At 31.1% G+C, this 15,598-nt stretch overlaps 1 protein-coding gene across 2 annotated transcripts; it reads left to right on the forward strand.

Moving 5' to 3' along the window:
• Positions 1–1,482: 1,482 nt before the first annotated feature.
• Positions 1,483–14,550, forward strand: LOC134689668 (neuralized-like protein 4). 2 transcript variants are annotated; one of them, XM_063549631.1, is made up of 6 exons: positions 1,483–1,554; positions 3,428–3,594; positions 6,083–6,142; positions 12,052–12,084; positions 12,750–12,832; positions 14,193–14,550. In XM_063549631.1, exons 1-6 carry the CDS (start codon positions 1,526–1,528, stop codon positions 14,385–14,387), a joined length of 567 nt encoding a protein of 188 aa, XP_063405701.1. In that variant the 5' UTR covers positions 1,483–1,525; the 3' UTR covers positions 14,388–14,550. The 2 variants fall into 2 exon arrangements, with proteins under 2 accessions (XP_063405701.1, XP_063405702.1); XM_063549632.1 differs by having other exon boundaries at positions 12,753–12,832.
• Positions 14,551–15,598: the final 1,048 nt, after the last annotated feature.

A 15,598-nucleotide genomic window follows, 5' to 3' on the forward strand; every position in this document is an offset into this window, starting at 1 on the left:
TTTTAACTGATTTTAATATGGCATGAGTGTTTAGGCCAAGTGCAAAAAGGTAATATTTACAGTTTTCGGAACATCTCTTGACTTGTCAATAGGGGTATGGATGTGTATTGGCTTAATTTGAAAAAGTGATTGCGTCAATCTTTCTGAATATTGGATATATATTTGGACTAGGACTTTACATTACACACACACACAATTTAACAATTGTGCATGGTGCATTTTTTTTAATGAGGCAAAAGGTTATAAAGAACTGATAGAGGAATTAATTGTGGTCTATGGCCAGTCTATAGAATTATATTTTATGTTGTTCACTCTGTATAGTGTTTGTAGTTATATCAATCTAATGAGTTAAGTCTTTTCCAACTGAATTTGATAGTTCTGTCCACCGCTGTCCCAGATTATAGGAGGAGGGTTGGGATCCCGTTAATATGTTCAAATCCGTCACATTCGGTATGTATGTTCATGTCCCCAGTCAGGACCCTGTACGTCAGTTGTATTCGTTTGTTTATGGGTTAAAAAAAATCTTAAAGGTCTTTAGTTTTCTCTTTTACATTGTTTTCGTTGTAATTTCGGGGCCAATTATAGCTTCCCATAGGTATGGCCATTGTTTAAGGTTGTACGGTGACTTAAAGTTGTAAATTTCTGCCTCATTTAGTCTTTTGTGGCCGGTGATCTTCATTTTTATATTGCATATCCTGCTGTTTTTAATTTAGTGAGTGTGTTTTCATTTTGCCATGATATAGTCAGCTGCAGACTTATTAGCTTTAATATTCCGTTGGTTTTCACATTCTTTCCTTTTATGTGTGTGTTTGGTCAAATACAATAAAGATTACAACTACAAAAAACATAACTGTAATTATTCAACACTGCTTGTGCATATTTTCGTCAATATGAACTCTCTTATAAAAGACCAAGTTGTTTGAAACGTAAACAAAAATTGTCAGCTCTATTAAGAAACATGTAATACAATGTTTTTCTTTCATTTTAGTAGTCTACTTTTATTTTAGACATGTCATTAGTCAGAAATTCGCTTTAGCAATATCATGAAATTAATCTATAATTAGCTTTCTATCATTTGATTTAGTTAAATAACAAGTGAATTACAAATATTAATTTTAAAAAAAAGATGACTTCAAGTGATATCAAGAACTAACATTGTGTAAACTGAAGAAATTTGTGCAGTACAACGTTACAGATTCGTATAAGGTGGACAATATCCATTCTGATAATCTGATTTTGAAACTATATAATGTTTTATTAACAACGAAAAAATATTACACAAAGAACATCAAAACAAATACAATGCAAAAATCAGATCAATAATTTAGAATTTTCGATTGAATTTTTGTGGGGGTGATTGATTAAAACGCATCTTCTGCGCTCCATACACTTTCGAATCATATCAATCTAACATATCCACATATGCAAACCAGATTGGTTATTACAATCGATTAATTAGATGTATTTTCTGTTGTCAGGTGTGACGACAAAGATACCACCTAATGCGGGAAAAATTGGCTTAACAATGGATATGGAAAATATCAGGACATTAAGGTGAGTTCGTGTTTCAAAGAAGAAAGGAAAGTTTTCTAAACATTTTGATTCGTTATTTTCAAATAAGTGTTACCACTTCGGCCTTTACATAGTATAGTAACACAAGACATGTAAACAGCTTCAATAACTTTAAAAAAAAAAACATACTTCTAGGAACAGTACCTGAAACATACTTTATTATGAAAGTCAAGACAAAACACAAGCATACTTTATAATAACTATTCACCAGTTTTCATAAATTTCATGAAAAGATACTCAATGTGATGACAGTGTGTAAATACACATGTGGTGCATCAACACACGGTAATATTTACTGAAAGCAGGAACACAACAATCAAGTTATGACATTTACATCATCTTGATCTGTTATATCATACTTAATATTACATACCTTTTAAACAAATATTGGTTATTGGCAGCGCAAAACCATGTGATCAAGGTTACTTGTTGCTTGTTACTTTCAAAAAAGTTCAAACGTTCGCTAGTGTTAAAATCTTATATTAACAGCAAATGTAGACATTTGAATATGAATGAAATAGTTAAGGTTTTTGAAATTTAAAGCAACTTATTGTCAGCCTTTTGTTTGTATTTGACAAAGTTGTTTCGATATTATATGAAGTGCTGTTCTCTAAGACAAATATTAGATAGCAACTCTCGGCATAGCTTTTAGGTAAAAAGTAAGGAAACCAACATACAAAACTTAAATGACAATTAAAGACTGCAAGTTCTTGATCAAAATACAAAATCAAAGGTCAAACATATCAAATGAATAGGGGGAAAAAACCACTTGTTATTATTGGAACATGCGTTTCTTTTTCCGTGTCAGTTTGGCAAAATTTAAATTAACAGCTTCCTTTCTATTTTTCATTTGTATAACAGTTCCATTATATTGACAATAATATAAAATCAAAACTAACATATATAATGGGTAAAAATGACAAATTTTTAGGGAATGGAGGGAGTCATCACTGTGTTTAAATGTTAATCACTAAAGAAATAAAAAGACTTGAAGACTTCGAAAAAGTGCAGGATAATGTAACTACAAGGCAGTACTCGCACCAGCAAAGTGGAAAGGGATTTATATAAGTTACAAAACTTGTTTTCGAATCCATTATACATAAATATGTCTAAACTAACAATGTATTCATGCATGACTCCCAATGCTATAATGGGTTATTTGGCTACTTTTTTTTTTATATATTGGTGTTTGATCTTCAAAGGACCAAAAACATGTACAAAACGTTAAAACTTTTAGCATGACCCCGACCAACTTATAGATACATTTCAATTCGTAAGAACAATACTCCTTGTATTATTCGAAGCAATATACGTAATGTGATTTTATACGTTGAAAGTATTGTATTTCTAAGCTTCAGTAGCATTATTTATACATGTCATACCAAGTAAAAAAATGAGATTGCAATAAAATGGCAAGCTGATGTTATTGAGTATTGCAGTAATTGAATAATACTCAACACTGTTCTGACTATATGTCACATGTTTGCAGCTTTGGATTAAGCAATATATATTCAATGAAGCAATAAAAAATGAACTTACAAGTTAGCAAATATTCTTAATTTAACAATGTTTGCCTTTTAAGGTGAGACATTGTTTTTCGTTTAGAGTAGCACATTAGTTCATTAATCACAAATACATATAACTGAAGTGATATACAACAATGAAAATTTTGCTTGGAAAACGTCCAACAACGCAACTTATGGAGATAGAGAGTATTTGTTGTCACCCAATCTAAGCTACATTGATAATTCCAAAGATTACTTGTCTTAAATTACTTTAAGCAAGGATTACTCTAGAGAAGTTACCGGGTAAGATAATATAAATAAACCTTCATTGTTTACACCATATCTTTCAGTGGTAATTCTTTATTCAAAAATGGAAAGAGAATGGGTTCATATTCCTTAAATCCAGATACAGTACAAGTCGGTGATAAACTTGGTATTATGAAAGCGCCAGACAGTACCCTACACTTTCACTTGAATGGTATTGACCATGGTAAAGCTTTTTCTGATTTACCTAAAGGTAAGACCACTATATAATTGGGTACAAATGTTATTATACTTTATTGAAGTTATTGATGGTTATTTGAGGAAACTAAATGTTAGTTGTAAAATTGATATTGTAGTATCTTAATATATTTGTTTTATTTGAGGGCTTTTACTTAGTCATTATGTTATTTTATAGAAATACTTTTTAAAATGTTTCTATAACTAATTCATCTTCTTACGGTTTTAACAGTCGCGAAGCAAATACAGTGAAATGAGTTTTCATAGTAGACCATGTACTTTTTATATTGTACCATTTGTGCAAATATCATCGTTTTATGGACAAAATGAATTACAAGTAGCGAAACGCGAGACAAGATGATATCAAATCCAAATATAAGGGCAAAACCTCGAACAAAATATCGCTGATATATACATGATATAGCCGATAAATTGGTTAAGCTACACATTGCACACACCAACTCATAATGAAGCAATCTGTCTTCTGATTCCTATTCTAAATAGTAGAGAACACAGAATAAATACAAATAAGCATAATTTTCGACAAATGATGGGCGTAGTTTTTAACAAAAATTAGAATGAATCAATCTGAGTGACAAAATGTAATACAAATGCTTATAGCCGTTGTGTAGTGGTTAATTCATCGGACTACTAACACAAAGGTTTCTGGTTCGATTCCCATTTGGGATGAAAATTTCAGGAACTCAATTTTCGGCTCTCCCTTGACGCCATTTGCGAGTATGGTTTTAAGGAAACGATGAAAGTCCGTCGGAAGGGGACGATAAATGGCTGACGCGTGTTAAAAGAGAGTCATATATCTTGCAAGTTAAAGACACCCTTGTAGATTTCGAAAAAAGAGTAAGCTAATGCCGCTACAAGGCAGCACCCGCACCCGCAAAGTGGAAAGGGATTAATATAAGTTGCAAAACTTGTTTCCCAATCCACTATAAATAAATATGTTTAAACTAAATGCTTATACATATATGCATGGTTATACTTATTTGTATATTAACTACTTTTTGTTTTAATGCGAAATTGTGTTTAAGCTCCTCTTGTCCAACAGACAAGTAACATGTCCTCATCAGTTCGTATTACATCGTATGTCGTTTGTCAAATGACAGTTTATTTGGCCACTATCGTATATTGATTCAAAAATGTGTTATACCATCCATCTTGGTAATTTACGTAGCTACACACAAATAATTAAAGTACAGATAATATGCAGGAATGGTTAGTAAATGAAATAACTTTATGAGAACCGTTATATTACATTTGTTAAGGCACAATCTAATAACAACTTTAATGAAAAACGGGCAACTGCTTTTATGATCTTTTTCTCGATTTTCATTGCAATAATTTGAAAGATATATCATATTCTTAAAAGTTAAACTGTTCAAAAACCCATGATTTTTATTAAACTTATCATGGGGATTTTTTTAGCAGCAATAATCCTTAAGCATAACAAGTAATATTTGTGTTCAATTTGTTTTTCCGCTTATTATTAGCACACTATAGATAAGAGAACACTTCCAAGGGTGAAAATCATTAGAATTATACTATCTTCATGCACAAACGAGTTAGTACAAGAAAAAATAAGTCACGGAAATGAAATTGTCAATCTTCTTAGAAAGTAATTGACAATTTTATCAAATTCGTGCTGTTGGTCAAGCAAAAACAAACTTATCTGATATACAGTAGTTGTCGTTTGTTGATGTAATTTATACGTGTTTTTCGTTTCATGTTGTTTTATATAGATTGGACCGTTGGATGTCACGTTTGAAAGGTTATATATATACACTTATAATTTTGGAGGCCCTTTATAGCTTGTTGTTCGGTGTGAGCCAAGGCTCTGTGTTGAAGGCCGAACCTTGACCTATAATGGTTTACTTTTATAAATTGTTATTTGGATGGAGAGTTGTCTCATTGGCACTCATTCCATATCTTCCTATATATATGTGACATTATTTTGTCAGCAAATGCTGACTTTTAAAATTGACAACATCGCCGTTAACGACTCCATACTCTAAAGGTGGATTTTCCAAGTCAGCAGTCTGCGTTTGAGTTTTTTGTTGTTGACTTTTGCGGTATTCGTATTTGATCTATTGTTTAATAATTATTTATTATGTTGAACGTTGGTTGATCTATTGAATTATTTCTAATTTTGCTTCGACGGTGTTTAGCTTACTTTCTGAAAAGCATTATGCTTGTTGTGTTTCTTATTCTCATCCAGAAACGTCATTAATCTTTGTGAGTTGCCTAGCTTTCCCCCCAGTTTTATTCCAGATGTTCTCGTTTATTGATGCAGTATCAATCTGTGTTGATTAAAATACAGTCATTTGTCGACATGTATGTGTTGTTATTGTCATTGTGTTTAAAAAAAAACAGACGTAATTTGATCGCCAATGGCAATACTGTCCACTAAACTTCAAATTATCTGGATGCAGCAATGATTTGGAACCGTACGACCTAAACAAATGAACAAACAATCCCACTTTATTTTTCAGTTGTTTATGGTGTCGTTGAAATTTGCGGAGATTGTTGCCAAGTTTCTATCATTAACAAAGGTAAGCTATGCATACATTTCTTACAAATATTTATCAAAATTAACCAAAAATATATCAATCGAACTCAGATTAACTGACATGATAAACAAAAGATAGTTTAACAATGAATAATCTAAATAAATATAATAGCACCAATACTGCCCTCATTGAATTCGACAGTCATGTCTCTGAAATAGCATTGCATCACATTTCAGTCAAAATTTATAGAATTGCATGTGATCACTTAGACTAATTAAATAAGACTGTCACAAGATTTAACAATGTTCACCAGAAAGTAATTATCGGACTTTTATGAAAATGTAAATGTAAATTATAAAAGCCCTTAATAAATTGCACAGTTCTATCGTAGAACTTAAATTAAAATGTTGATCGTAGAACAGATTATTGCAGTTAAAAATCTAAAAATCATTCCGGTCATCTTACTTGTTGCTATGCTTTATTTGTTGGCCGGGTTTGGCCTGTATACAAGAACTTATCACATGAGTACTCCTTAATGTTTCTGTGTTATGTTTCGCGTTATGTTACTTATTTTCTGTCTGCGCGGACGAGAGCTATAAGTGATTGCTAATGATAACGTTTTTCTTTTGCTTTTATCATACTTTTTTTATCTCTTGGTTCTTCAGATTAGGATTTATATTTCGATTGCATTTTTAATAGTTGAGCAGCACTCCACACACATCATGCAAATGACGATTCACGCATGAAACTTCGTATGAACATCTTTACAGGTAAAAGACATCACATATATATCTTTTTTTGCATGCGTGTTTGCTTTTATTTAATTCAAATTGTTATTAGAAACAGTGAATGAGGGTTTATTTGTTTTATTGCTGTACAAAAACATCACCTCAAGTAAAATCTTGGTGGATAAATAACATCAGTTTTTGAAAATATCTTACATTTGATTCATCCTTCCACACACCAATGTTCAAATCGTAGAATGTTGATGAATATTTATTTCAATCGTTGAGTCTTTACTTGGCATCCGTCCGGAACCATTACTTGGCATCAGACAATTGTGAGATTGCTTGAGTTTGTCGAATGACATTACTTAATGAAACAGCAAAATTGTTCAACGAACACGACCAAAATGTCCGCATAGTCTATTTTAAACTTTATTTTGCAAATTTTTGTTATCTTTTACAAAAATCTTCTCTGAAACTTTAGAGACAATTTTAACTAAACTTGGTCACACTCATTATAAAGGTATATGGTTAAAAGTAATTGTCAGATGATTCCGCCTACCAACCAATATGACTGAAAGGAACGAATATGTTCAGAAAAACTTATATCTACCTATTGTCTATATATGTTAGACAAATTCTTTTACTCTGAATTAGAGTAATTTCCCGCAATTTGAATGGCTAGTATTTTCTTATAAAGTGCAGAACAATTGTTTTATAACGTCAATCATAAGTATCTCCTTTATGTATTACGTCAATTGGAAAGATCTCCCTTATGCCGTTGACCTAATAAAACAATATATTATTAAGTGTCTTTATAGTCCGAATATTTAAAAATTTTCACAGTTTTTGATTGAGTATTTAAAATATATATGTTTGATATTGTCCTTATATTGAATTTGAATATACTAATATGTAATATTACAAAATCAGGATAAATTCGTTAAACAGTGTTCATTGTCCTAATACGATATGAATTGTATTGACCCGAGGAATTCTCCTATTAGAGCTTTCTTACAAATTGACGAAAGGTACATATGCTTGACGAATCATACGTAAGACTCGTTTTAGGGATCCTTTATTTTGACATATTTAAATAATAGTCGTGGACTTCGGACAATTATCGTGCATGCAACGAAACTTATCAAATTGGATTTTTCTTGAGATATATTTAGGATTTCGGGACGTACGATAGGATAAAATATGATTATTGATACCACCAGGTCGGAGGAGGAAATACTACAAAATATTCTAAATATAGAGTATTCAGACGGAAACAATGCCCCTAGAAGACTAAAAACCGGCCCTTCCCACACTCTTCAATATTACAATGTTGCAAACTTTAACCTAAGAAAATGTCAAAGTAAATACATTGGCGTCTTCCCTATCAGAAACACAAATACTTCCTTGATTCAAAATTTGCAACACTCAAAATAATAAAATGAAAATGAAGAAAAAAAGATGATCTTCATACTATGCCATATGCTTGTGCTCGTTTCATAACTTTTGAATCATCGCCTCTCCCCTGGTAATAATCATTGCCCCCCCCCCCCCTAAATGTGTATATATGATACACCGGAGCACTGGAACGGTTATTTTAGCGTATAACTGCGTTTTGCATATAGTCCTGAACATTCATGAAATTTCAGCCACTGGACGATGAAAGACAACTTCGCGTCTATCTGCCAAACATGTGTACTGTTAAATCGTCGTTATAAAATCCACAATGTATATGGTGCAAAATTGTAGATTTATTTTCTTGATATACAAAGTCTTTTTTTCTAGATTTATTCAACATTACTTTTTAAAAACATTAATTATAGCATAATGATCTTGATCTTTGACAATTTGCTGAAAGTGTACTGTAACAAATAAAAATAAATGTGAATTTTATCGTAAACGATTTAGACTAACGTACTTCATACAATGTCATTTAAATATTAATCGTGAACCTCGTGCTTAAAAAATTCCCGCGGAAATGTGTGTACTTGTGGTTTACGTAAGTAACGTGTCGGACGAAAGTGTATCTGTCACTATTTTTCTCTGTTTGATTATATTAAAATCGTGTATAATTACTTGTGATTTTTTTAAAAAATAAATTTGATTTTGAAAAGAATGCTGTTTTACTGAATAAAACAAAGACTCTTTGGTTATTGTAAAAATAAATACGCCCTCCCTTTACTTCGTTCGTACCTTTCGTCAATTTGTAAGAAAGCTCTAATAGACACATTTAAATAAAAGTCGTGGAACTTCGTAAAATCATCCTACATGCAACGACACTTATTAAATTTAATTTTCCTTGAGATATGTTTAGGATTTTGGGACGTACGATAAGTAAACTTATGATACCACCAGGTCGGAGGAGATAACACTACAAAAAATCCTAATTGTAGAGTAGTCAGACGGGAAAAAATGCCTCTAAAAGACCCCAAAACCGTCCCTTCCCACTCATCAATATTACAATGTTGCACTATTTAATCTAAGAAAATGTCAAAGCAAATACATTGTCTTCCTCCTTTACAGCAAAATAAGAAATATCAAAACACAGATACTTCCTTGATTCAAAATTTGCAATGCTCAAAACAATAAAATGAAAATGAAGGAAAAAAGATGATCTTCAGAGTTGATTCAAAGGCGCCTCTCCCTTGGTAATATTCGTTGTCCCCCTAAATGTGTATATATGATACACCGGATCAATGGAACGGTTATTTTCGCGTATAATCACGTTTTGCCTATAGTCCTGAACATTCATGAAATATTAGCCACTGAACGATAAGTGACAACTTCGCGTACATCTTCCAAACATGTGTAATGTTAAATCGTCATTATAAGATCCACAATATATACGATGCAAAATTTTAGATTTATTTTCTTGACATACAAAATCTGTTTATTTCTAGATTTATTCAGCATTAATTTTTAAAAACATTGTAGCATCTTTTTTAAGCAAATCACGAAAATCTTCTTTGACAATTTGCTGAAAGTGTACTATAAAAAATAAAAATATATGTAAAGCTTGTCGTTAAATTAAGACTAACTTACTTCAACAATGCCTTTGAAATGTGAATCGTGAAACTCATGCTTAAAAAATTCTCGTGAAAATGTGTGTACTCGTGGTTTACGTAATTAACGTATGGGACGTATGTGCATTTGACACTTTTTTTCTCTGTTTGATTATATTAAAATCGTGTATTATTTGCGATATTATTATCATTGAAAAATAAACTTGATTTAAAAAGGAATGATTTTTTACTGGATAAAACAAAGTCTCTTTTAACTGTTATTGTGGAACTATTAGAGCTTTCTTACAAATTGACAAAAGGTACGAACGAACGTAAAGGGAGCACGTATTTCATTTTTTTTTCAAAAAGTAATGTTGAATAAATGTAGAAAAAAAGACTTTTTTTATCACGAAAATAAATCTTGCACTATATATATTTTGGATTTTATAAGGACGATTTAAGAGTCATATGTTTGGATGATAGACGCGAAGTTGTCACTTATCGTCCAGTGGCTAAAATTTCATGAATGTTCAGGACTATAAGTAAAACGCAGTTATACGTTAAAATAATCGTTCCATTGCTCCGGTGTATCGTATATTACCAGGGGAGAGGCGATGATTCAAAACTTATGAAACGAGCACAAGCATATGGCATAGTATGAAGATCGTCTTTTTTTCTTCATTTACATTTTATCATTTTGAGGGTTGCAAATTTTGAATCTAGGAAGTATTTGTGTTTCTGTTAGGGAAGAAGACAATGTATTTACTTTGACATTTTCTTAGGTTAAAAATTATAACTTTAATAATTTAAATGAAGAAGAACAAATTCATTTTTTACTAAATCCATCATCGCCTTTACAAACAAATAAGTTAGGATCCTTCTTGGAAAAGTCATTAGAACTGAAGGCAGGGGACTCTTAACAGCTTGTTTGTTGTTATAAATTTTGACGCTGTTGTTATTGTGTATGTTTAATATGTATGTTTATATATTTATTGTGTTTATTGTGTTAATATATGTTGGTCACAAACTGTAAAGTTTATATGACAATATTTTGATTTTGATTATGTTAAACAGTGCAACATTGTAATATTGAAGAATGGGGGAGGGACCGTTTTTTAGTCTTCTAGGGGTATATTTTTCGTCTGACTACTCTATATTTAGAATATTTTGTAGAGTTATCTCCTCCGACCTGCTGGTATCAATAATCATATTCTAACCTTTCGTACATCCCGAAACCCTAAATATATCTAAGAAAAATCCCATTTTATAAGTGTCGTTGCATGTCCGAAGTTCCACGACTATTATTTAACTATATAAAAATGAAGGATCCCTAAAACTAGTATGATTCGTCAAGCATACGTACCTTTCGTTTATTTGTAAGATCTATTAATAAGTCAAAGAAACTATAAAACAGACAAAAAAGATCAGTAATATAAGTTCAACAAAATAGAGACTGTCTTGAAATGTATTATCGTCTTCAATGTTGAAAAGTGTTCTTGCTAATAGACTAAGTGGAAGGACACCGGCTCCTTTAAGCCTCTAGTTTTGTTATATTACTAAATCTCTGAAACGTTTCAAAATTGTTTTCGATAGAATATATTGATAAGTGACTATATTTGTTGGTTATCAAACATATCAAATATATTTTACCGACTTGCAATACTGCGATCCTGAAGTTTAATGCGCGCATTTTGTGTTTAAAAGCATTGGTTTAGCTTCACTATGCACAGATGCACAACATAACTAATATCTATGAATGGAAAATCATTTTTGATATTACGAAGCACACAATTCTCAATTGTACCTCCACAATAAGACACACTGTTCCATTGCGTACATATACAGAAATTTATGCAGATACAGTTATTAATAGAGTAATCTTGAATTTTGTCAAATAATGAGGGAGGATGTATATATGAAAAGAAACTATGATTGCTACATGAAAATAATACAATACAATGTTTGCATGGTTTAAGTTCTTTTAACGAATTAGTAAGAACATTATAATTAATGTTCGTACTAAGTTCAGTCTCGTATTTCTTGAATGTATATTTCAAACTATATACATCAACGTCTACCTGTAACTCAATACATGTGACTCCTTTATTGTAATCAGTCAAAGTTCCAATTTTCGTGCAATACACACAATTAGTGTTAAATTGTTTACTATAGAAATATCTTAAACGTCCATCTGTATGACCTAACTGTTATAACTCGGTTTCAGATTGTGAATCGAGGAGAAGCACAGAAAACAGAGGTAGATATGTTTTTTTTCTTTAAGCGACATATTGTGTTTATGAGACTTGAAACGTGTCAATCAGCAAAATAAAACAGAGATCAAATTTTATATTTATGGATACATAATTCAACAAAAATCGAGAATTACATAAATAACCCATTTATTTTATCAAAACAGTATATTAAAAAGACCCAACAATTTATGGATTATGGTGCTTAAACGAATTTTTAAAAATGCCAAAATTTTTTGGCAATTCATTATGTATAAAGTTTACCATTATGCTTTAGAATTCACTATTTTTTTTGAACACATTGCTGTTCAATACTCTCAGTGTCTTTGTTTGGGCAACTTTTAATTTAATGTGATAAAACAGTAATTTTAAAAAAAAATGTTAGATATTGTTTAAAAATCTTTCATTCAATTCTAATAGCAAAAGATAACATTCAATATAATACCAATAATAAAATTCAACATATCAAATGACTGAAACAAGCAGACATTTAAACATTCATTTTTTTTTTAACATTTAACGAAATGTAATCTATTGTTTTTTTTAAAGATACATATAAAACTATGTTGGGTATACATATTTATTTTTTTATAAGCAGTATAATTATATGTACTATGAGTGAATAAGTGCGTTATTTAAAGTTTATAGTATACTTTGAGATACTTTGTTTCAGCAGCTGAATTAGCTACAGAAGCAGGGGCACAGGTGGCAATCACAAAGACACATAGTTTCAGCGGGAGACCAGCAGATTGGAATGTTTGTAGAACTATTACCATTTAGTATAAGCCTTTTTCAAAGGCAACACCTGTATATAATGTTTTTCATACAGATCAATAGTTAATTCCATGCTTAAACGACCCCGACTTGAATAATCGTTGTATTTTTTATGTCACATAAACAAAATACACGGTTGTCATTTTGTGTCAATATTCAAAGTTGGGAGTCTTTTAACAATGGAAATTAAGCTAATATTAAAATCGATTGTTGTAGTTATACAATACTGAAAATAGATGTGTTTGTTGAAAATCTGCGCTTTGAATCAATTGAATGTATATTTAGATGTTTTTCGATGTAATCTATAACGATAACATCTATACAAATTCTACTGGAAGTTCTCAATTTAAAAGGGTACTGTTGATTCATCGATAGTTAAGGGATACGTTTCTTTTTAATTTCGTGCTTAGTGGTTTACCCTGAATGTAAATGTTGAACAACAACATATTTTCAAGCGGCTAGTATCTAGACCAATGGAAACAATATAATCAAGCATCTCCGAGAATACAGTTTAGCCTTCATCCATGAAATTTGGTGCCCACGATTATATTTAAATTCAGCGTAAAACGGATTTTTCCTGACTGTGCAATAATAAACATTTCTTGTAATGATCGTTATTGAATAGTCGATGCCCTGAATCATTTTCTAATTTACGATTATAATTTTAATGATTATCTATATTTAACCTCTTTCATTTTTGTTTTAGTGTACCACATACTTATATACCATTATGTAATATCTGTGTTATAGATAACGAAGGATATGTTAAAAAATCAATGAAAACGATGCTGTCCTATTCTCCTCAAAGATACCTCATTGTACAGTTGATTACCAGTTTTGTATTATCAGGATCAACATAATAGGTGCTTGATTCATATTGTCAGTTTGTTTTTAACATGAGTGTAACTATTCCTTTGATTTTTTTTGCTATTGTTTTGATAGTGGAAAACAAACCATGTAGTTAACAAATTATGGATAAATAATTGAAGATGGTCATTTGTCGATATACTTTTTTTAATACAAAACGTGATTACTCTGATGTTTGGGTCTGAGCATATTAAACTAATCCATTGTTTTTTATACTCATCATATACGTATATTTGTATACGTTCAAATAGTAGGAACACTATATATTGCAATCTAATTGACATCCCAAATACATGTACATATCACCTATTGTTTTAAGTAACAAATGTTAAGATGCACAAACACTATTTAACACTATACATATTATGCATATGCTGGACACATGGTTGTTATCACCTTACCAAACTATGTGAAGCTTTATGTATTATTTGTGTTGTGAAATATCCATATAAGTATGTTTTTTTTTCTTTTTCAGGTGGATGCCGTTTGTGAGTTCATCACGTCAATACCAGATTGCTCTCCATATGCGGCAAAATTCAGATCAGAGCATATTGACGGTGCCGCCTTGATAGAATTAGACAAAAAAGATCTGAAAGAATTTTTTTATATGCCTTTAGGTTTAGCCGTCAAAATATGTTCTCAATTGAAGAAGTTAGAGGGAAAGAAATAGACGATATATATTATATGGATCCAATGTATACATTTAAATCTTGAAAATTCCTTTTGATTATATCATTGTAAGAGGTCACAAGAGTTTCCCCTTATCGTGGTTAAAATGTTATAATTACACTGGTGTAATAATCTTCAAATACTTATTCGATTTTTTTTGTTTGCTTCAAGTGCAATACCATTGGATATAATAAATCACTTGGATACACATTGGTGTAGTCATAACCAGTACAAAGGTTCCCATGAGGAAACTAAAAGATTCTCAAAAGACAAACAATATAAAAAAGAAGATGTAGTATGAATGCCAATGAGAAAACTCTCCTCAAGAGACCAACTGACACAGACATTAATAACTTTAGATCACCGTATGGCCTTCAACAATGAGAAAAGTCCATACCGCAAAATTAGCTATTATAGGCCTGAAGTTTACTTCATTGGTGGTAGACTAGACCTAGGTCTTTTTTTTAAAACCTGCTGAAAATCTAGTGGCAAGTGTGCCAAAGACAATACAATTTTTATATTTTCTATATTAGAATACAATAGTATCGAAAGGAGAAAATCGAGTGCACGTTTTTATGTTAGGGCGTGTTTGAGTTAAATATTTTGTCTTGGTATCGTACAAACCAAAAAATATTTCATACATCGTCTCGCTTCAGATTCTATTATTTATATTTATCAAAGCTACAGGTTGACTTTATAACATAAAAAATCACAGTACTAAAAGATGCAATATATGGGTCCAGTGAAATACCTATCTAATGAATTACAAAAACAGAGAAGTTGGGTTCGAATAGCTATTTTTTTACTGAAAGTACTTGACGACAGTCTTTCAAGTTGGATGATGGAAATCCATATCTTCGAAAAGTGTGATAAATAGGGTTTATAGTCTTCAACCACTAAAAAAATCTAGTCTGCCCTTCTACGAAATATTTAATTAGATTTTTTTTAAATGCTTATGAATTTTCGAAAATTCCACCTGACAACCGATCAGACAATAGTTTTAAGTTGAATCAATGCAGACAAGATCATAAACTGATGCTCATTAGCTAGTTGATATATTTGTCTTTTAAAATACAACTGACATATAAGGATCGTAATGGTGCAATGTTGATAACTTTATCGGTTTCGAAGAGCAAAATTGGTAGCGCGTCACCCCTACAATGGCTTCCATTTATACGACTGTAAAAATGAACTGGCGTTATGGGGAGATAA

Source organism: Mytilus trossulus, chromosome 11 (assembly GCF_036588685.1).
Source record: "Mytilus trossulus isolate FHL-02 chromosome 11, PNRI_Mtr1.1.1.hap1, whole genome shotgun sequence".
NCBI classification, from domain to species: Eukaryota; Metazoa; Mollusca; class Bivalvia; order Mytilida; family Mytilidae; genus Mytilus; species Mytilus trossulus.

Coding starts and splice junctions, on each gene's coding strand:
- LOC134689668 (XM_063549631.1), top strand. CDS start 1,526: ATGGATATGGAAAATATCAGGACATTAAG. Junction 1,555..3,427: donor GAAAATATCAGGACATTAAG/GTGAGTTCGTGT, acceptor CATATCTTTCAG/TGGTAATTCTTTATTCAAAA. Junction 12,085..12,749: donor GAGAAGCACAGAAAACAGAG/GTAGATATGTTT, acceptor ACTTTGTTTCAG/CAGCTGAATTAGCTACAGAA.